This window comes from Hippoglossus hippoglossus, chromosome 5 (genome assembly GCF_009819705.1).
Source record: "Hippoglossus hippoglossus isolate fHipHip1 chromosome 5, fHipHip1.pri, whole genome shotgun sequence".
Taxonomy (NCBI): domain Eukaryota; kingdom Metazoa; phylum Chordata; class Actinopteri; order Pleuronectiformes; family Pleuronectidae; genus Hippoglossus; species Hippoglossus hippoglossus.
Genome location: NC_047155.1, coordinates 10,155,105 through 10,176,236, shown reverse-complemented (window position 1 = coordinate 10,176,236; position 21,132 = coordinate 10,155,105). Strand labels below are relative to the sequence as shown.

General features: G+C 42.9%; 2 protein-coding genes across 4 annotated transcripts in view; one reads left to right on the top strand and one right to left on the bottom strand.

Moving 5' to 3' along the window:
* The window catches only part of col2a1b (collagen, type II, alpha 1b), a 41,210-nt gene extending 26,437 nt beyond the window's left edge, over positions 1–14,773 (top strand). For both annotated transcript variants that reach the window (XM_034584661.1, XM_034584662.1), the window contains 23 exons: positions 136–180; positions 273–371; positions 2,098–2,205; positions 2,349–2,402; positions 2,624–2,677; positions 2,892–2,945; positions 3,151–3,204; positions 4,816–4,923; positions 5,063–5,116; positions 5,215–5,268; positions 6,448–6,609; positions 7,513–7,620; positions 8,637–8,744; positions 8,942–8,995; positions 9,277–9,384; positions 9,805–9,858; positions 10,020–10,127; positions 10,237–10,290; positions 10,403–10,510; positions 10,893–11,181; positions 11,444–11,631; positions 12,220–12,462; positions 12,649–14,773. In XM_034584661.1, coding sequence (XP_034440552.1) covers positions 136–180; positions 273–371; positions 2,098–2,205; positions 2,349–2,402; positions 2,624–2,677; positions 2,892–2,945; positions 3,151–3,204; positions 4,816–4,923; positions 5,063–5,116; positions 5,215–5,268; positions 6,448–6,609; positions 7,513–7,620; positions 8,637–8,744; positions 8,942–8,995; positions 9,277–9,384; positions 9,805–9,858; positions 10,020–10,127; positions 10,237–10,290; positions 10,403–10,510; positions 10,893–11,181; positions 11,444–11,631; positions 12,220–12,462; positions 12,649–12,795 — 2,415 coding nt within the window. In that variant the 3' untranslated portion in view covers positions 12,796–14,773. The remainder of the gene's footprint in view (positions 1–135; positions 181–272; positions 372–2,097; positions 2,206–2,348; positions 2,403–2,623; positions 2,678–2,891; positions 2,946–3,150; positions 3,205–4,815; positions 4,924–5,062; positions 5,117–5,214; positions 5,269–6,447; positions 6,610–7,512; positions 7,621–8,636; positions 8,745–8,941; positions 8,996–9,276; positions 9,385–9,804; positions 9,859–10,019; positions 10,128–10,236; positions 10,291–10,402; positions 10,511–10,892; positions 11,182–11,443; positions 11,632–12,219; positions 12,463–12,648) is intronic.
* A 2,243-nt stretch (positions 14,774–17,016) lies between these two features.
* Positions 17,017–21,068, bottom strand: LOC117761072 (leucine-rich repeat-containing protein 3-like). 2 transcript variants are annotated; one of them, XM_034584665.1, is made up of 2 exons: positions 20,762–21,068; positions 17,017–18,635 (listed from the first exon to the last, which is right to left on the bottom strand). In XM_034584665.1, the coding sequence occupies exon 2, from the start codon at positions 18,564–18,566 to the stop codon at positions 17,709–17,711; it is 858 nt and encodes a 285-aa protein (XP_034440556.1). In that variant the 5' UTR covers positions 18,567–18,635; positions 20,762–21,068; the 3' UTR covers positions 17,017–17,708. The 2 variants fall into 2 exon arrangements, with proteins under 2 accessions (XP_034440556.1, XP_034440555.1); XM_034584664.1 differs by having other exon boundaries at positions 17,017–18,643; positions 20,762–21,067.
* Positions 21,069–21,132: the final 64 nt, after the last annotated feature.

The following is a 21,132-nucleotide window of genomic DNA, read 5'->3' as shown; positions in this document are numbered from 1 at the left end:
TCCTCAAAGAATCAGACAATGTGATATGTACTTTACAGCATTAGTATTTTTCTATTAATCTGTTAACTGGATGTTGTTCCTATTCTGATCCTACACATCTAATCTTTAACTTCTCTTCCTTGTTTGTCATTTCAGGGAGTTCCTGGAGAGGCTGGAGGTGCCGGTGCTACTGGACCCAGAGTAAGTCAACTGTCTTTGATTCGATTTTTTCATGTCTTTGGTCGGCTGATTGTCGGACCCGCCCGCTGATTGTCGATTGTGTCCCTGTTCAGGGTGAGCGTGGTTTCCCCGGAGAGAGAGGAGCTGCTGGTCCTCAGGGTCTTCAGGGACCCAGAGGTCTGCCTGGAACTCCCGGAACTGATGGACCCAAGGTGAGTCCAACAGACAGATTCAAACAGTTACTCCCATGAAGTGTTCTCACAACACTGGCATGTACGATTCTGTGGTGCTTATTTCAGATTTCTGCAAAATTCTTATCACGTATGTAATTTTATAGAACTGTTCTGATTCTGGGGAACCCTGGTGGCATAGAGAGGTCCCCAAATTAGGGTTAAGACCCCTACAATGGGTAGGGGTCTTAACAGTCGTTAAAAGAATATTACAATATTTCTCCCATATAAAGTAGTGTTATTTCAGATTTATTGTAAATTGCTTCATACTTTTCCTACTCCAGGGCTCAAGAACTTAGGACAGAGGATACAAGTAGACGTTGTTTTGATTTCAGGGGTCTAAGCATAAAAAGTTGGGAACCTCAAACACAGGTTAGGTTACAATTAGTCTCAATGGCCCTTAAGTGACCCCCAAGAATTATATTTATCTACCTTTTTAAAAGGGAAAATATACAATGTATTTTATCAACTATACTCCAAATGTCTACTCACACATAGATGGATATTATTTATACAGCATATACACACTGCTTGAAGGATTTACACAATTCAAAAATGTGTAAAGACAAATAATGTCATCTCTACTTTTCGTAAGAGCTGATATTCCCTCAGGTTATTTCCACTCTGCACAGTCACTCTTTTCTTTATCATCCATCAACCAACCCCGGCCACTGCAGTCATTTGTCACAACTGCACAGTGAGTGGAGGAAGAGCTCAGAGCGACGGCAATTCCCCAATTTGATTTTGTTATCTGTTCAGATTTTAATCGGAGTTCACAGGTTTTCGTCCCCTTAAGGTTGGACAGGAGCAAATAGAGAGGCCGAGGATTATAGAGCCGACACGAGTGAGTGATGGAGGAGGAAGGCACAGACAGTTTGTGGAGGGGGAGGAGGAAGCAAGAATCTGAGAAAGTTGCGAAGGGATATGTTGCACGAGACGCATCCTGCATCGAGTTAGAACACAGTTTTGATGTATTCAGATCCAACGTGGAGGGCTGTGCCCCGTGGTTACGTTTTAATGACTGGAGATAAGCGGCAGAATTGGTTTGTGAGCGTCTGATCTGCAATCTGAGGCTGCAACAGAGAGTGTTGCAGATAAGCCTGACAACTTCTGACCAGAAGTTGGCCTGACGGAGCCGCTTCAAGACAAAATCAAAGTCTGCATTTGATTCCAGTCGTTGGCTGTGATATGTGGAAATGTTTTTTAAGATTAAACTCCCCGTTAACGAGTTAAAATACAGAATTAAATGTGGCCCCACCCTCAAAAGGAACATGTGCACTTTCAGATATGTTTTGTATCTAAGTCTGATTGACAGGTAAGCTGGTTGATTGATCTAAACAAGTTGACTTTAAACAACCAATGCTGGGTGAATTAGATTTAAGAGCAGTGTTACAATCATTTTTTTCTTTCATTCTTTCAATCCTGTGATAACCAGAGCAGAACACGCCTCAGACACAGATGAGCGTTGGTCTGTTTTGTTGAATACCTCGATGTCCTCTCGAAATGAGACGGCATCGTTTCTTTATGTTTGTGATTAATATGTAAATAAACACAAAAACCTCTGAAATACGTTTTCTTTCAGCCTCAAACCTCGACGGCCTCCATATACTAAAAAATACAATACACAACTGCTCAATACTCACGGACCTGAAGCACCTTTTCTGTCTGTGTGTCTAACCCATCTGCATTTATTTCTGCTCCATAACAGGGAGCCATTGGTCCTGCTGGTGGTGCTGGAGCTCAGGGCCCCCCCGGCCTGCAGGGTATGCCCGGAGAGAGAGGTGGTGCCGGCATTCCCGGACCCAAAGGAGACAGAGTAAGCCACGACCCGATTAATGTGCTAATCACAAAATATCCATGTGTTTAATATGTAAAATTTTCTCTACTTGATTTTTAAATTTATGCAAATAACTGCCAGGTGACTGACTCTTTTGTTTGTTTGTTTTTTAATTCCTTTAGGGTGACATTGGAGAGAAAGGACCTGAAGGTGCTTCCGGCAAAGACGGTGGAAGAGTGAGTCATTCTTTCTGTTTTGTCAGTGTTGATAACAGTCAGGGGGACGACGTATTTCCTCATAAATTGAGCTATTAAATCTAAATAAAAACTTGAAATTAGTTGCTCTTACAAATGGGATTGTTCCTTTTTCTTGGGCAGATTTGAAAACAAAATTATTATTCTCATGCTGATTTAATATTTTGCACGTTTTAACACCGACTTCCTGTTTCCTGTCCCAGGGTCTCACTGGTCCCATCGGCCCTCCTGGTCCTGGTGGTCCCAACGGAGAGAAGGTTAGTGCCGTGTCACCTTGTTTTTCAAGTCTACAGTTACTGTCACCCTGGCATTGACGGGTTTTGGATTTGAATTCCTCTTTAGAAACTGTAAATACCATAAAGTAGTTTCTGCCATGACTTACTCTGAGACATGATGGTTACTGAGGGTGTATCTGATTCCAGTATTTCCAGTATGATGTGTGCTAATCGCCGATGCTGTGTTTTCTTTCAGGGTGAATCAGGTCCTGCTGGTCCCTCTGGAGCTCCTGGTACCCGCGGTGCTCCTGTAAGTGTCACAGATTAATCAGCGTGCATTCATTCACATAGTGTGACAAGTTAAAATGATAAATGTATTTGTACAGAAATGATTTACTTTTGATATTATACAATTAAACATCCTTTCATAAGTCAGTTCTCCTTTAGAGATATTTTGTGTTAAAGTTTAACGGATTATTTCTCACGTGTCTCCCCTCTCTTCCTCCCTCTTTCAGGGTGACAGGGGTGAGACTGGACCTCCTGGGCCTGCTGGATTTGCTGGACCCCCGGTAAGTAACACGAACAAATTCCAGTGAAGACTCCTTGAGCGACGTGCTGACTCGTTAGCAAGGTTAAGAAAGTTACAGCATTAAAAATTGAAATCTTAATAAAATACATTACTGTAGATTTATTTTTGGAGCCATCCAGTCATAAATATTTCTAATTACACTGATAATTCAAGGAAGATAAGTCACTTCAGCAGTGACCTTAAGTAACTCCATGTAAGAGGACGTAAAGACGTCAGAGCAGCTCAGGGTTTTTAAATATGTCTAAAGACTCCTCAGTTACTCTAAATTTAAATATAATAGACATACATTACATTAAAAGCACTATAACTATCATTCTTAGTAAAGTAACAGCAATTACTGAACCCTCCATTACAAAGAAGATCTAATATTTGTATTTGTTGGATAACAGATAACACCTTTATAACGATCAAATGAAATTACAGTGTAAATGAAGGTATTTTTTGACATGACCAACATCAACTGTCTTCTTGCTTTTTATTACTACGACCTGAAAACACTTGTATTTTGCCTTATTCCCTCAGTCAATCATTTTTTTTATCTTGGCACGCGTCTTGTTTCCTCGTTATTCCGTGCAGAGAGATTAGTGTGTAGATAGTTGGAAGTTCTCGCATCACTCATCCATTTAGCTCCTCCTGAAGTCTCCAGGCCGTCATCAGATAGAAGTTTTTAATAAGCTGCATCCTTCCGAAAGCAATTTCATCAGTGCTTTTATTACAGCACACTTTATCATTCATTTTTTTTTGTCTCTAGGTTGCACTAATCAATGACTTTATGTCAGGATGAATAATGCTTCGAATAATTAAATAATATTTTTCGGTGCACAGCTCATATCCACATGCACAGAGTGAAAATAGACTCAGATGCTTCATAAAACATCAGCAGCTTTAATTGAACACAGTGGAAACTGCTTATATGATCGTCACAAGCAGGTGATTATTACAACCAAAGTTACAAAACAAACAACCTTGTTATTCACTGATTCAAAGATGAAACGACAAACTACACTGTGGTCGTGAAAACACACTCATGTTACAAACCTACTGTTGTGTGAGCTGTTTTTTATTCGCTGGCAATAGTTTCACTCTGTAAAAGACACAAAATGTGAGCAGAGCAGGAACAGGAGAGGAAAACCAGTGACTGAGCTCCAGTGCTGTGTGTAAACGAAGATGCCTCATGGCGTGTGAGTGTTGGGAGAACAGGCCGGGATCAATTAGGTCATTTGTTGTCCCCTAATAATACATTATGATTTATTAGCTGAGGTCTAAAGCATCGATTTGTACTCCATTGACTCGGAAATTGTACTACCACAAAGGTGGTTGTCATGGAGACACATTCAAATGGATCGGTCAAAATCTTAGTTGCATATTTTCAGATACCTTCCATTCCACACAACTAATTTGTAAAGCAGGCTTTCTATTAGAAAATCAATCATAAAGAGACTGAGAACATTTTACAGAATAACTGTTATAAGCATGACTAGTAAACTGATCTCTATGTATCCTACCAAATATATTTATAAATTATATAATTGAATATATATTTATCGATAATTTATAACAATTCATTCATGTCTCTGTCTTGTTCTTTCAGGGCTCTGATGGTCAACCTGGAACCAAGGGAGAGCAGGGAGAGTCCGGACAGAAGGGAGACGCTGGTGCCCCTGGACCCCAAGGACCATCTGGTGCCCCCGGACCTGCTGTGGGTGTTGCTCTAGATATTTATTTATTTTATACACAAAAACATTGAATGTTTGCAGCGAAAACAACAGCAAGTCAGACTCGGACTAAAACTGCATTAAACTACATTCATTGATAGTAACGTATGTTTTCTTTGACAGGGTCCCACAGGTGTGTTTGGACCTAAAGGTGCTCGTGGTGCTCAGGGACCTCCTGTAAGTGACTTTAGGAAAAGTTTATGATATCTACACACAGCAAAGATTGTTTTGTTTGATTACTTCTGTCTTTATCTAAATTAATCTTTCTCCGTCAGGGTGCCACTGGTTTCCCTGGAGCTGCTGGCCGTGTTGGTCCTCCTGGTCCCAACGTAAGTTCAGTCTTTTTATACTGTAGCTGAATCCAACATCTGACTGAGGTCACAAAAATGTGTGTTGTGTCATTACCGAAGACCAGAACACTGATGTAAATATTGTCTACAAAATATCTTTCTGCCATACTTTGACAGACTTACAGGATAAACTGCTAATAAAAGTCTGGTTATAAACAAAATATAAGAAAAACCTTAATGTATAACCTCAAGTATGAGAATCTAAAGAAGGTATTCATGTTATGATTCATGTTTTACGAGGAAGAACCAGGTGCAGCAGAAGAGACACCGGAATATTTCCTTTCTGTAGTTGTCTTGTCTCTGAAGCTCCTTTTTAATTTGCACCTGTAAAACTTAGCACCTGCACATTAACAGATCAGTGAATCTGACACTTGGAAGAATATTTTTACAGACATGTGAAAGAGAAGTGTAACAGTGTGAGAAACAGGTCTGACTGTTAATATGAGATGTGTTATTAAGAGTTATTTAAGGATCCAGAGGAAACTCAGGGCTCATGAAATAATAGAAACCTGGTTGCTGTGGAAACGTGATGTACAAATAGTGTTTACATTGATCAGCCACAACTTAAAAACAGGTTTTCACATCACTGATTCTACAGAATTAACTCTTTCAGAACAGATCACAGACGCACGCCATTATGTACGTTTTCTCACCATAGAATTAGATAGAAGAAGATTTTTAAATGATATAACTCACTTTTAAGACCTTAAATGGCCTGATATGTTCCCTCTCGACCAATGAGATTTGAAGATGGGGTCCTGCTGGTCACTCCCAGGTCCCAGTTTGTGACAAAGGGAGATCAAACGTTTGCTGTTAGAGCCGAAATAATTTGAAACTCTCTCACTGAACTAAGACACGCCACCTCTCTGGCTTCTTTAAAATGTCTTCTTAAAACCTTTCTCTTTATGAAAGTAAGGTAATAAGTAAACATGCAATACATGCAAATGCATAAGGCCTAAAAATACTTTATACAGTGTAAACAGAATATCTGCAGTGTGGGAATATGTACAATGGAACAGATTGCTCTTTGTAATATTGTTAAGTGCTGTATAAATAAAGCTTATTATTACTATTATAGGATTGCCATTTCATTTAAGGTTATATTCCGCATGTGATCCCATTTAAAGTACTTTGTGTCGTCCTTCTCACACTTCTCAGGGTAACCCTGGATCTGCTGGTCCTGCTGGGCCTCCTGGCAAAGACGGACCCAAGGGTGTGAGGGGAGACGGTGGACCTCCAGGCCGACAGGGTGACGCTGGGCTCCGTGGCCCCTCTGGAACTCCCGGAGAGAAGGGAGATGCTGGAGAGGACGGTCCTCCTGTGAGTTTGTCTTCACTTGAATCATACCCCTCCATACAGCGCTCACAACACTGCTGGGCTTTCACATAATCTGCAGCTTCTTGACACACACTCAAAACAGTCTAATCCCCCCCCCAGCATCCACTCGCACACATTATTTAGCTGCTCTTCAGGCCGCACACATGTCAAGGTGAACAGAGGTGTCTATTATGGAGAGAAGAAAATGATTAAGTGCGTTGGTTTTCTACATTTGGCGTCGACCTTTAACGGGACTCTGTCGGCACAAAGAGCCAATTTCAGCAGTAATGGACGGCAGCTGAGCACATTCGCCACTAATACACAGAGCTGTCAGTGTCCATCACCGACTCTAATAGCAGACCAAGACATATGACAGCATGGGGCGGCACAGGCCCAGTGACAGAATGATGAAAGGACCCCAGGCTTTTATCCTCGCCACGCATTTAGCGCCACACACACCTTCAACCTGTCATAAACACAGGGCGAGTCCTGTCGAGGTAATGACACATCACAGATGATTACACACTCAAACATGAAGATGGCTCCCCTCTTATATCAATCAATCAAATTTTATTTGTATAGCCCATATTCACAAATCACAATTTGTCTCATAGGGCTTTAACATGGTGTGACATCCTCTGCCCTTAACCCTCTATATATTATATATATGAACCATGTATCAACACATTAGAGTCTTTGTCAGCTGAGCGGAGAGTGAGAGTGATGTTCACACATGGAGCTGCAGCTGGGAGTTGTGAAATCTCAGCGGGAGCAAGTGACAGAAGAAATAAATCAGAGATCTTTGAAGAAACAGGCGCAAATGACACATGTGGAACTGGGAATGTGACAATACATTCATCACGCTTTAACTGAATTTCCTGTCTCTCTTTGTTTTTCTCCTCTCAGGGTCCCCTGGGTCCTTCAGGTCCTCAGGGTCTGGGTGGTCAGCGCGGTATTGTCGGTCTTCCAGGACAGCGTGGTGAGAGAGGCTTCCCCGGTCTGCCCGGACCCTCTGTAAGTAACATGAAATAATCCAATACTCAAATTCGGGTAGAAGGAAAGGGTTATTTTCATTCAAAGTTATTCTGTCGTGTATTTGTACTGCAACACAAATATTAGACCTCTTTGTTATTAAAAAATGATTTTGTTATGTATTTTGTTTTTGGATTGATTCACAGTGGATAGTCACACAGAACACAGCAATCTAACATGAGGTGTCTCTCTTTAATTGCTTCAAGTGACATATTGTCCATTCGTCTTAAATAACGAAACAGGCTGTAAAACACATATATTTTAATCAGCCTCAGGAGCCCAATCTCTGATGTTTTATCACTTTGTGAAAAAGAAAATGTAGAAAGCACCAGGCGGCCTCTGGTTTGTCATTGTGTGTCCTAATTGGATCACAGTCAAACCACATCTCACATGAGCCATGAGTCTATTTCTTCTCCCGTTGAGCTGATTCCATCTGATGTACAAAGCGACATGAGACACGACGTCTCCCCTGCTTACATCTGCCACGATCTGATATGTGACATGAGCCACATCTCCCACTTACAGCATCTCAGCAGACGTGTCCTTAACGTTAATTATTCATCAATACGCATGACAGAGATGCCAGGAAAGCAGCCGTGATACTGACCTGCGTCAGGAATGTTAATAACGCCAGTGGAGTTTGAAGTGCAGACCCAGTCTCAGATTTCTGCAGGTTTAGCCTCTTTGAAGGCAGCAGGCGTTCAGAGTTTGATCTTTTTCGGATCAGGGAAATGATTCAGTTTGTATTGTTACATTTGATCTTTGTGGGACTAAACCAGCCTATAACATCTGTTTTTTAAAGCTTTAACAACCAAAAATATCAGATATAGGGGTTGATTTTACTCCATCTGTGTTCAGTGGGCTGTTTTCTACAATGATTCATAGAGATTTTAGCGGGGATATAAAATCACAGAAGCCTGGGTGAATCATATGATGGTGTGTATTTCTAGGTCAGTCATAACGTCTTAGGTGTAATAACGAGCTTTTTTTCCCCTCAGGGTGAGCCCGGAAAGCAGGGAAGTGCTGGTGGCGCCGGAGACCGTGGACCCCCTGGACCTGTCGGACCACCTGGACTCACCGGACCTTCAGGAGAGCCCGGCAGAGAGGTCAGAGAATGTTCAGCAAACAGCGTGACACATCCGGTGGCTCTTAACTGTTCACATCCCATATCAGCGTCCCATATACATCTGTATTGTTTTTGTCAGGGCAGGGTTCATTATGCAGCTGGTCAGTATTCAGCAGATTGCCTGGCTCAGTGGAGGAGGAAGCTGTTAACACTTGATATTGTTCTGTCATCCATCAGGGCAACGCTGGATCTGATGGACCTCCTGGTAGAGACGGTTCTCCTGGAACCAAGGTGGGAAAAACACTGCATCACACTAAATTACAAATAATTGTATCTATTCCATCTAAGACCCTTTGCCAATCAGTGTTTGATTTGCTTTATGAATCCATTGAACATTTGGGGTTTTACTTCAGTATTTTATTTTAATTTGGCTTGATGGGATGATTTTTATAGAGTCAGACAACACTTTGCTCTAATTTTTATTGTTTGCATCATTGCATTTCGAAATTTATCTGGGTCTTATTCTTGTTCATAGCTTCCCTGTCATAAGTGTTGTCCTCTCTGTGCTGCAGGGTGAGCGTGGTACCACTGGCCCTGCTGGCGCTCCTGGTGCTCCAGGCGCTCCCGGTGCCTCCGGCCCTGTTGGTCCCACCGGCAAACAGGGAGACAGAGGAGAGTCTGTGAGTAGTGTTTCTTCAAATGTGACATCATTTTCCTAATACAATAGGATGTTTGTCGAAAAAAGTAAAATGTCAGCAGTAAGAGGCATGAATTTAATGAGGTTGATTTTTTTGATCTGCTGGAAATAAATGTATTATCTGGCAGCACATTCAATTAAAGAGACTTTTGGGGAAGAAATTAATGACCTACAGGTAAAAAGCAACTATGCCTTACTAACAATTTAAAAAGGTGCCGCTAGGTGATGGGTGTTCACACATTGACAGTCTGTACACACTCTGACTTGTGGTTATTGGGTGAGAGCGAGAAATAACCTGAATACTAAAAGAAATCTAAACAGCTCCAGTTCAAAACACTCCACTTATTTTTTTATAATACAATGTTTCTTCTATAAATCTCTTCTTTTTGTTGTTTTCTCTCAGGGTGCACAAGGACCTGCTGGACCTTCAGGACCCGCTGGAGCCAGAGGAATGCCCGTACGTATCATTAACACACACTCGCACGCACAACATAAAATTTGGCCTGTACAAACAAAAGTCTTAAAAAGAAATGAAGCTTTGACGTTACGTTTCACAGAATAGAAACGAATCACCATGCGAACAGCGTTTGAATTAGGATTCTGTCCACTTGTTTCCAGGGACCCCAAGGACCCCGTGGTGACAAGGGTGAGGTTGGGGAGTCTGGTGAGAGAGGACAGAAGGGACACAGAGGCTTCACTGGTCTGCAGGGTCTGCCCGGACCTCCGGTAAGCATCCGAGCTGGATCTAAATAATGTGTTGGTCTGATGAGTTGAAGTGTCTCATCCCACTGATGATTTTTAAAGAATGTCTAAACGCAGTCGTTCTCTGTTCTAGGGTCAATCTGGAGATCAGGGAGCTACTGGACCTAGTGGACCTTCTGGACAGAGAGTGAGTACAATATAATATATCTTTAAATTCATAGGAAAATGTAATTAGTTTCCTTGCCTGCGGTATCTTTAGAGCTTAACATCAAGTGCTTTCTCTCCATCTGTGCACGTAGGGACCACCTGGCCCTGTTGGCCCTGGTGGAAAGGACGGTTCAAACGGCATGCCAGGACCCATCGGGCCCCCCGGACCTCGTGGTCGCTCTGGAGAGTCTGGTCCCTCTGTGAGTGCCCACCAAAACGTTCTCCATCCGTCTTATTGATCATCTTCTTACTCTGAATAGTAACAGCATTCAATCATATTGATAGACACATATAAACAAAAGCATTAAAAGTCAAGTTAAAGGAGTTTTAAAGCAACTTCAGAAGATGCAGCAGGGCTCTTGTTGGCATCACAAGAACCAGTTTGCATTGTTCAAGTTAGAGTGAAGTTTCCTGGAGAAGGAAACTGAACTGAGAGGAGACGACAGATTGCAAAACAGGTGGCAGCATTCCTGAACCAGTTTTGGGAGATGGATCTTGTTCAATTGGACTAGAAAGAATAATCCACCATTAATGAGAATGCCGAATATAATTTTTGTTATTTTCTCATTCTTCTCCTCTCAGGGTCCTCCCGGAAACTCTGGACCCCCCGGTCTTCCTGGTCCCCCCGGCCCCGGTATCGACATGTCTGCCTTCGCTGGCCTGGGCCAAACCGAGAAGTCCACCGATCCCCTCAGGTACATGAGGGCCGACCAGGCCTCTGGAAACCTCCGTCAGCACGATGCTGAGGTCGACGCCACCCTCAAGTCTCTCAACAACCAGATTGAGAACATCCGCAGCCCCGAGGGATCCAGGAAGAACCCTGCCCGCACCTGCAGAGACCTGAAGCTGTGCCACCCTGACTGGAAGAGCGGTGAGTGACAGCGGGAGGAATTGGTCAAATTGGGGAGAGATGATGAAGCAGACAGAAGTTATGTGGCATTTCAAGTTGGCAGCTCCAGTCTGGCATAGTAAAGATTTGGGATAAATATAGTTTGTGTTTTCTTGTGGCTGATTCATGTGTTCAACTGAATTATCAGCAAAATTATACGCTAAATACTATAAATATTTGATGAAAATCTGCTTTTTATGCCGGAAAACAGGCTTTAATGTGTTTTTATTGTCTTTGTCTGTAGGAGAGTACTGGATTGATCCCAACCAGGGCTGCACTATTGATGCAATCAAGGTTTTCTGCAACATGGAGACAGGAGAGTCCTGCGTCCAGCCCAAACCTTCTGGCATCCCTCGTAAGAACTGGTGGTCCAGCAAGAGCAAAGACCGCAAACACGTCTGGTTCGGAGAAACAATGAATGGAGGATTCCACGTAAGTCGTATTATCAGAACAGATACATGCCCTGCATTAACATTACTGCTCATTGTTTTTATACTGTACATGCATAAAAAGATAGATCAGGAACTTTATTGATGTTGATGATTGTGCTCTCATTCAGAGTGCACTGTACCGGGTGACTGCACAGTGGATATGGATAATAGAGGAGTTTTGATGATTATAAGCTCATTTACGTGTTCTTCCCAGTTTTCCTTTTACTTCCCGTTACCAAGCAGTGTCCTCATCACAAAAAGACCTTACGTTTAGATATCACAGTCCTATTGCTGCAGGAAATTGTTTGGATGTGAATGAATAAAAACATCTGGGTGAAAATTTGGGGAAATAGATCAGCGGTAAATCCTCAATGTGTAAGATTTGAAAATATCTGACATTGGAGACCCCCAGTGGTGGTTTGAAAATTGCATTAAAATATCCTTCTCACTGGGGTTTTACAAAATCACAGAAACTGACGACAATGAGCAGAAAGTAGCAGTTCAGTTATCAAGAAAGAAAACTTGAACAGCCATAATCTCATTGGAATTAACCGTCTCTCTTTCTTCCTCTTCCTGCGACCTCGTGCAGTTCAGCTATGGTGACGACAGCCTGGCGGCCAACACAGCTGCCATTCAGATGACCTTCCTGAGACTGCTCTCCACCGAGGCGGCTCAGAACCTCACCTACCACTGTAAGAACAGCGTGGCCTATATGGACGCCTCGACAGGGAACCTGAAGAAGGCCGTGCTGCTGCAGGGCTCCAACGACGTGGAGATCAGAGCCGAGGGCAACAGCCGCTTCACCTACAGCGTGATGGAGGACGGATGCACGGTGAGAGAGCGGCAGATTCATCACACTGTGCACGAGCAGTTTTCCTACATGCATGTGCAAAATCAGGCAGACGCTATTCAGCTTCTTCTATACTCAGACTCCCCAAGTTAATCTCATTCCCTGCAGTTTTGCGGAGCTCAAAGGTCGTCTAACTTTTAATTTGTGTTTTATTTCCCCCGTGCACAGAAACACACGGGCCAGTGGGGCAAGACGGTGATCGAGTACAGATCGCAGAAGACCTCTCGTCTCCCCATTGTGGACATTGCTCCCATGGATATTGGTGGAGCGGACCAGGAGTTTGGCGTCGACGTCGGGGCGGTCTGCTTCTTGTAAAGAATGAGGGATCCGAAAAAAAAGAAGAGAAAGAAAGAAAGTGGGAATTTGAAACAAAGCTAAAATGAAAGAGGAGCACACTTCAGATAAAGGAGGAGAGAAAGAGAGAAATCAAGACACTTTTTTTAAATGGGACTTTTTTTCTAAGTAAAAAGTGCTTTTTTCCAAGTCGAACTTCGTAGGATATCTGCACTGAATGGCACTAGCAACTGTCATCTGTGATTCATCCAGTCAACTCGCCCCGCCCCCCCCTCCCAGACACCCAGCATCGCCCCAAAAGCCCCCCCCCGACTCCACCCCAGGTGAACAGCAGCCCCCGCCTACTCAAGCCCCCCCCACATCCATGAACAAGACGGAGGAAGTATGAGGAGAGTACGGGAACGTACCAGGGAACTAGAGAGAGAAAAAATGTCTTGGTGTTATTTATTTATTGTTTAGGTTTGGCTCCCGGGTGCGGTAGGACTGAGTTTGATGCTAAGTAATAAAAAAAATCCCAGTTACACAAAAAAATACCTTATCCACCAACCTCCTCTTACATTCTCCTCTTTTCTAACCAGCCCCATCACCCCTGTGCCATATCCACTAAATATCTCTTTGAAACCAAAAATCTTGCTACTTAGAAAGTGCAGGTGTCGCTATTTCTGCCACCACAGTGTGTATCGAAAACGTTACTGTGTATCATAATAAAAGTCAATGGTGCTATTGTTGTATAACGGTCTGTATTTTTTAACAACCAGATACTCATTTGTAGTGGCTTGTACATATATGTGTATGTATATGTATATGTGTGTATACATATATATACAGTTTCTCTGAGCATCCTGGGATTTTGGATTTCAGGGTGATAACTGTCGCCTGCTTCGCCCGACACTCCCGCTTCTTCCATCCTCGTATGTAAGCACACGAGTCCCTGATTGAGTTCATACAACCGAGCTAATTGTCTAATCCGGAACGCATGTCATTTTTCTTTAGTTTTCTTTATATTTGTTTTGATATTATAAAGCTACCTCACACTAAAAAAACAACACCTTCACAAATCAAGCCAAGGTCTTTTTCCCCCTGAATCTTTGTTTACAAGTCCCATATTTTAGCCAAACAACAATACGACCAATATTTAAAAAGGATTTGGTCATGAAAGCCCAGTCTGCTGCCCCCCCCCCCCCCCTCCCCTCCACATTTGCTGTGACCTTTGACACCCCCCCCATCCCTCTCGACTTCCCCCCCATCAGTCCCCTCACACAGGCCGCGCCCTCTGCCTCGGCGCACTCACACGGCTGAAGAGATTTAAAGGTGTGTTTGACTTTGTTGCTCCAGCTCCACACGGCCAGCGCAGAGGGTTCATTTGTGTGAGGTTGTGTATATTTCTTATTATTAATAATAGTATTATTATTAATAATAATAGCATTATTATATTATTATTATGATCATGACTTGTTTTTGTTACGTTTTAATTAATGTAAATTGGAAATAAAAGACAAAACCAAGTAACAGGCTGAACTTGCTTTTTATTTGTATCCCGTTTTGTTTTCTCCCCCATGTTGAAACATCCGGGGAAATTATTGGTCTTTACTCGTCCCCGGGGAAATTCCATGAAAATAAGTCACACCTAAACGTTTCACTGTGCCCGGCCTCAACTTTGTGTTTATGGGGCGATATTTTATCTCAGATGTCAAGAAGAAGGCAGTGGAGAGATGGATGGATGTGGGGCCATTTTAGATTTTGGTGATAGGAGAAATGTTGAAGAAAGAGGTGGTAAAAAATGATATCATGTACGTTTTGATATATATGTAAAATAGTATTTCAGGCTTTTCCTTTCATTTTACCGCATAGTGAAGTAGAAATGGGAAACAGTGCCGACCAATCAGCTCATACCTGTGAACTGATAATGTCTTTCTGTACTTCTATTACTTCTCTTTATCTTCTTGCCTTTCTACACTTTGCAGTGGCAATAAAAGGTAGACGCATTTCTATGAACAAAGTAGAGCAATGTTTCTGTTCTTTTTTATATACATATTTGTTTTTATTTCTCCTGAAATATATTTTTTAATTATTTAATGTAATGGTTTCCGATCCATGACTTTATCCTTGTTTGAACAATTGTTGGCATAGAGACAGGAGAGAAAACAAAAACACCAAAACAGAAAAAATACATCAACAATAAAAAGAAATACCTACAGAAAAATCTACACACAACAGGTTGAGCTTGGTTCTTGTGGTTCTTGTGTTTCAAATAATACATTGGGTGAAACTGAACTATGGCAACACCCACAGTAAATGATCGACATGAAGCATTCAGAAAATATCCGGGGGGACGTGGAGTTACATTTTGTTTTTAAATTCACAGAAGAAATATCTACCTTTTTATAGTCTCATCTTTAAGCCTGTGGTCTAATACCAGAGAGGGCTTTCACATTCATCACAACACCATAGACATCAGTCTAGTTCTATAATTCACAGTATGTTTCATCCTGAACAACAGCGACTTGAACCAGTCTTTCTCTGAAGATTTAAACACGCACAGCACATTGAGCACAGTACAGGACACAGACAGTTGACCTATTCTAGGTTTTTGCCTCTGCTCCTATCAACCTGACTGTCAGATTAAATGGGGCACAGTCGTACTTTACTATATTCATGAACACTTAGAAGTTACTGTACACATTAATCCGTCAGGGATTGAAGACACATGAATAAGAGTTTATAGATGACATGCTATTGATGGCAGGTGTAATGTTTACCATGACCCTAGACTGTAAAGATGGAAGACATGACAGCTCCCCAAAAGTGAAGCCAAAGCATCATGATCGCCACCTCATGGCTGACTGCAGTAATGCTCATAAACCCCACCTCCTCTATGTTAGTGGATGAGACACGGACCAAACTAAAAAGTCAAAGTACACGTCAAATACATTTTTAGATGGTTTCTGTCATTCTAGGTAGTTCTTATCTCGCTGATATGTTAATCTTTTCTGTAAGTTTGATTAGATATTTGATGCAATAAAAACAGCATGAAACATCATGATTGACAGCTTAGACTGACTCTTGATTGGTCGAACAAATGCATCTCCAGGGCCTCGCTGGGCACCGAGTGTGCAAGATGCCAGCGTTGGTATGCTGGATATTTTGGTTTCATTGCTGGATAGTGGGAGGAAGAGGAGACGAGTCATCCATCTTTATAAACAGTCTGTGACCATTAGCATTCTTTAATTACTTTACTAGCCCCTACAAGGATTTTTTAACTGGTTGCTTATTTTAATATTACTGCCTTATGACCTGCAACAGCAAATGATACAATCAGGGCGAAAAAGGGCTTTTTCCATAAAATATTATCACTGTCTGTGGTCGGGACGGAGGACCAACAAAGTCAGAGCAATGATTTACGACAGTCAGGAGGGGAAAGCCTATGTTTAGACGGAGGGAGAGGAAACAGAAGCGGGGGAAGCGAGCCGGGCTACTTGCTAGGCTAAAGGCTAGGCTAAAGTTCATTGACACGTTTCTTGTGGGGCCTTTAAAACTAATCAATGGATATTTCTGAACCCTCATAATCTGTTATAGACAAAATCAACTCATCAAGAGTGATTGCCTTTTGCTTATTTTGTCCAAATAATCCATGTAAAGTTTGGAAATGTTAAATCATTTTGTGATTTCTGCAAAGTTGGTAAACGACTCTCCTTATAGGCCGACATATCAAATGTTGCTAACAAAGATTTTAAGGGAAGCCATTTGCTGTTTCTATTTGTAACCGAGACGAATGACAAATACTCATACGCCACAAAACCCCACCCTCCCCTTTAGAGAGCATAATGCTCCAGAGGCAGCTCCACAGTAAATATGATTTGGAGGAAGTCAAGCGAAATTAAAGAAGGTGGCTGTTAATCCTGTCAGGTTTTGTTCCGTTTAACTCTGAGCTGGATGTGCGGTGAAACTCCAGCACAAACCCTGCTCGTCAAGAGTTAAATGTGCTACCTGGGAAAACAGAGTGCTCGTTTCAACAAGAATAAATCAGCTACAGCTTGTATGGAAAAATGGGAGGAGGAACAATTTGTACACAGCAATCAGTGCAGAGAGGAAGCTGGACTCGAGAGATTAATTAAAGCTGAACGCAGAGGTTCTCTCAGGATAAATGGCTATACTAATCTAATTCATACCCACGATCCATTTCTGCTTGAAATGTCTCCATGCCGATCAGTACACTAAGCTGTCCAGATACTTTAGAGCTGATTTCCTGCAGCTTAGAGACAATGTAGTTCACAACCTCTGGCTTTAATGGCTCCCTGAGAGTACATTTAGATCGGCAGTTCTCCACTGGCTAGAGCACGACTGGCTTTGTGGTCGTGTGTTGGGAAAAAATTGTTGTAACAATGCACAAAATCACCACACACACACACACACACGCAAATGAAACAACGAGTGGTGAGGACACACGTTTGAGTGTAGGCTCCCCTCTTAGACCTGATAGACACACTCCACCTGATTAGTGGCTTTCTAGTGTCCATTAAGGGTCAGTTGTTCAAAGACTCCTAATTAGAGCTTAATGAAAGATAGAAGGCCACAGACTGGTGGGACAAGGAGGGGAGGAAAGACGGAGAGCGAGAGGGACATAGAGGGTAATAAGATTTTAAGACTCTCCTTTTTTTTTGACACTTTTCCTATTCCAAGTTTTAATCTCCGGCTGTTTCCTCTATATTTTCTCTCTCAGTGCAGATGGGGAAATGAATAAACCAGGACACACTAATTCTTTCTCATTAAACGCAGAAAACTGCAGTAGGAAAATAACTATTAAGAAAAACATGGGGGGGAATTAGTAGTAACAAATATAAAGAAATTTTGCAAACACAGCTGTAAAAGGTTAACTTCGTATGTAGCGTCCTCCATTATTGAGTATTCCATTTAAATAACAGCAGGGGAGAAGTTCAGAAACCAGTGCTGAGAGTGTCTGTCTCAGTGAGGGCCTTGCCAGGGCTGGGTAAACTCTTCAGGTACTCCAGATGCCTGCGGGCCTCGGCTTGGTTCTGCCTCACATAGTACACCACGTACACGATGACCATGAAGAACCACACAAACATCGTCACCAGCATGGCCACGTCGGTGGTTTTCCTCTGCAGGCTGCAGAAGTTCACCCCAGAATCCAGCAGCTTGACGAGCGGCTGACCCGCATGCTCGCCCTGCGACCCCGGGTCCTCCCACCTGCTGCCCTCGCCCAACCCCCGCACAGAGCTCTCACAAACGATCCCGTTCACCGTTTCGGGCTCAAGGTTCAGGGTCTCCATCAGCTCCTGGAGGGCGCAGTCGCAGTGCCAGGGGTTGTGGTAGAGGCGCGTCTTTGCTCTCGTGGAGCCGAACTCCTCCCTGTTGGCCTGTCTCAGCAGGTTGTGTGAGAGGTCCAGCAGACGCAGCTCGGAGCCCAGGTGCCGCAAGGCACCCGAGGCCAGCGAGTCGATGCGGTTGTGGGACAGGTACAGGTCCCGCAGGTGGACCAGGTCGCTGAAGGCCCTCTCCGGGATGTTCCGGATGGAGTTGCGTTCCAGGTGGAGGGAGACGGTTTCCGGTGGGATCCCCTCTGGGATGTCCCGCAGCCCGGCATCTGAGCACTGCACCGTGGCTGTGTCCCAGGCACAGTGGCAGCTGTCCGGGCACTGGGGCGACACCCGGCCCCACAGAGCACAGAACAAGATTGTGATGCACAGCCATGGGTGAAGATCCACTCGTTTATCCCTGCGTCTTCCTCCACTGGCGCTGGTACATCTCTCCTCACACCAGCCTGTGCACATCGCGTCACCATAGCCCCCCGACACACATCAGGTCCCACTCAGGCAAACACGCGGTCGCACCAGGAGATTCTGACAGACTGAGAGAAACAGGGTCAGTGTGGAAAAGATGAGTCTGTGTATTTACATGCAATCAAACAAACCGGGCCTGGGGGAGATTATTATGTTCAAGAGGAGGAGGAAAAAGGTCAGTGGGTAAAGAGAGAGACACTGAAATAGGCTTAAATCAGTGTATCTGCTAAATATAACCCTGCATGGAGAGACTGTGATTTGAAAAAAGCAAAATATGTCAGAGGACAACAATTTCAGAGCAACAAATGCATCTCTATTATATTGTACGATATTGACGATATTCATCACTTTTGAATGAAACTGGACTTTTAGAAGAAACGACAGTGTTTTTTATTGCACTTGTGAATCACTGCTTAAGCAACAGCAACAATAGTTCAAATGATTTAATAAAACGTATACATTTCTGCATTAAAAGGACATAAATCGTTCTTCACGCCTCTGCCACCCAAGAAGAAAAGCATCACATTATGCTTATCAATAAACGTTCCTCTGCTCTTATCCCTCTTTTTATTCTCCCATCATGCCACAGCCCCTTAATCATATTCCACAGGGTGTGAGGAAGGGGGTTAGAGAGAGGTGGGATCGATGGTCCAAGTATTGCCTGCTACACTATTAACTGCAAGAACATCAATCCTGCCTGAGTCACACGGTGTCAATAAGTGGCACAGTTGGAAAAAATAAATAAACCAGGAGTAGTGTGGGTGCTAGGATCTGCTCAACAACTGGATAGAAGTTTTTTTTTAAATGAATCCTTTCAAGACATGCAAGATGTGTTGTAAGCTATTTTCGATCCGCTCAGTCTCATTTGTCTGCGTTTCCTCCTCTGGAAATGGTGTCAGTGTAGTTTGCTCAGCTAATCCAATCAGGTGGTTTTTTTAAGAGGCTTTTTGTTTTGTTTTGCTGAGACAAGCACAGCCCAAATGATGCTCCGGTTCCAGGAGAGGAATCACAATAGACTCCTTGAATCGGATTAAATGACCATCCTCTCAAATGTCATCTGCTTTGTCCCCGTCTTCCTAACAGAATCATGTCTCCCCTGCACGGAGAGCAGAGCACACACTGAGGGCTTCTACACCCCAGAACCACGGAACCTATCCCCAGATCAACAGTGTCCTAGATTGGGTGGATGTGTCTAAAGGTGACTGACAGACCGACTGACAGTCCTGTGGTGCCAAGAGGCTGCATAAACAGACGGGATGATTTAGTTCACCCACTCATTAACCGTCAGCTATTAACATAATGGAGGTGTATGCAAATCCCCAATTAACAGAAATAATAATGAGCTGCAGGAATAAGAATAGGAAGGAGAGGTTGGAGGACAGGGGAGAGACTCCCTGATCCGACTCTGTTATAGGTCGTAATGCTCTGTTTTGAAGAAAAATAATTAGATATTGATTTGAAATTATGGATGAGCAAAGATTGATTTGGCTGTTGATGTATGAAACATAGAAATTAGCCAGTTATCTGGAGAAAGCCTGCGAGAAGATGAAAAAAAGCTGTTTATCGAGTCAATTTATAGATATGGAATAGTCCTGTAAGTGAAAGTTTATTTGGAAATTCTTAGAATTTTCTTCTTTTTGTGTCTTTTTCTTTTGTCCACTTGTCTTTAATATGTAATACCAGTACAAGAGGATGTCTGTGTTAGTAAATTAGGTGGGATGGGCTCAAATTGCATATACAATACAATGCATATATGCAGCCTATAGACGATGATTGCAGCATTTGTATTTCTAATTATTAATATTGTTCCACATCTGTCAAAGCAAAGGACATTACTTCAATATCAGATGTACTCTCCTGCTTTCTGAGTCTGACTTCATCTCAAGCGAATCCCCCTTTCTCGGTGGGATTAACCTGCACACATGCAAGTCATGGCTATTTCCCGAGGAAATGTTATTTGGTGTGAAATGAAATTAATGTGAGTGGAGCAGGTAGAAGGAAACTCAGGGGAGCAGCCTTTTGGAACAAAGAGCCAATCAACAGTGGATCCTGCTTCGCTTTGCAACTTTTGAATAATAATGGTGAAGCTTTCACGCACATACAGTAATTTAGAAAGTTAATGCAAATTTAAAAAAATTAGGATATTTTAAATGAATTAATAGAGAGTGATGGATAAAATAACTCACCTGTAGATGGTTTGAAATCCAGCAAGTATCCAGAAGGATGGGTTTTCCCCCTTTTTTTTAGACTTTGTTTGCAATTTCTCGTCGCACTTTTCCCAACAGGAGACTGAACATCCTCATCTTCTTTGTGTAGATGCAGTTTGGGGGAAAAAAGCTGAGCGGATAGAATCAGCTGTGGATCCGTGGATTGTCGCCTGCAGAGGGTTTCACCACCGACTGTCTGACCGGAGGGTGGTTAGAGCTGGAGAGATGTGGGGCAAACCCTTTCTCTCTCTCTCTCTGCGTGTGTGTGTGTGTGTGTTTGTGTGAGCGTGTGTGATGTGGGGACGCGTGCGCCCCCATCAGGCCGTCACCTCCTCACTACACCGTGGGAT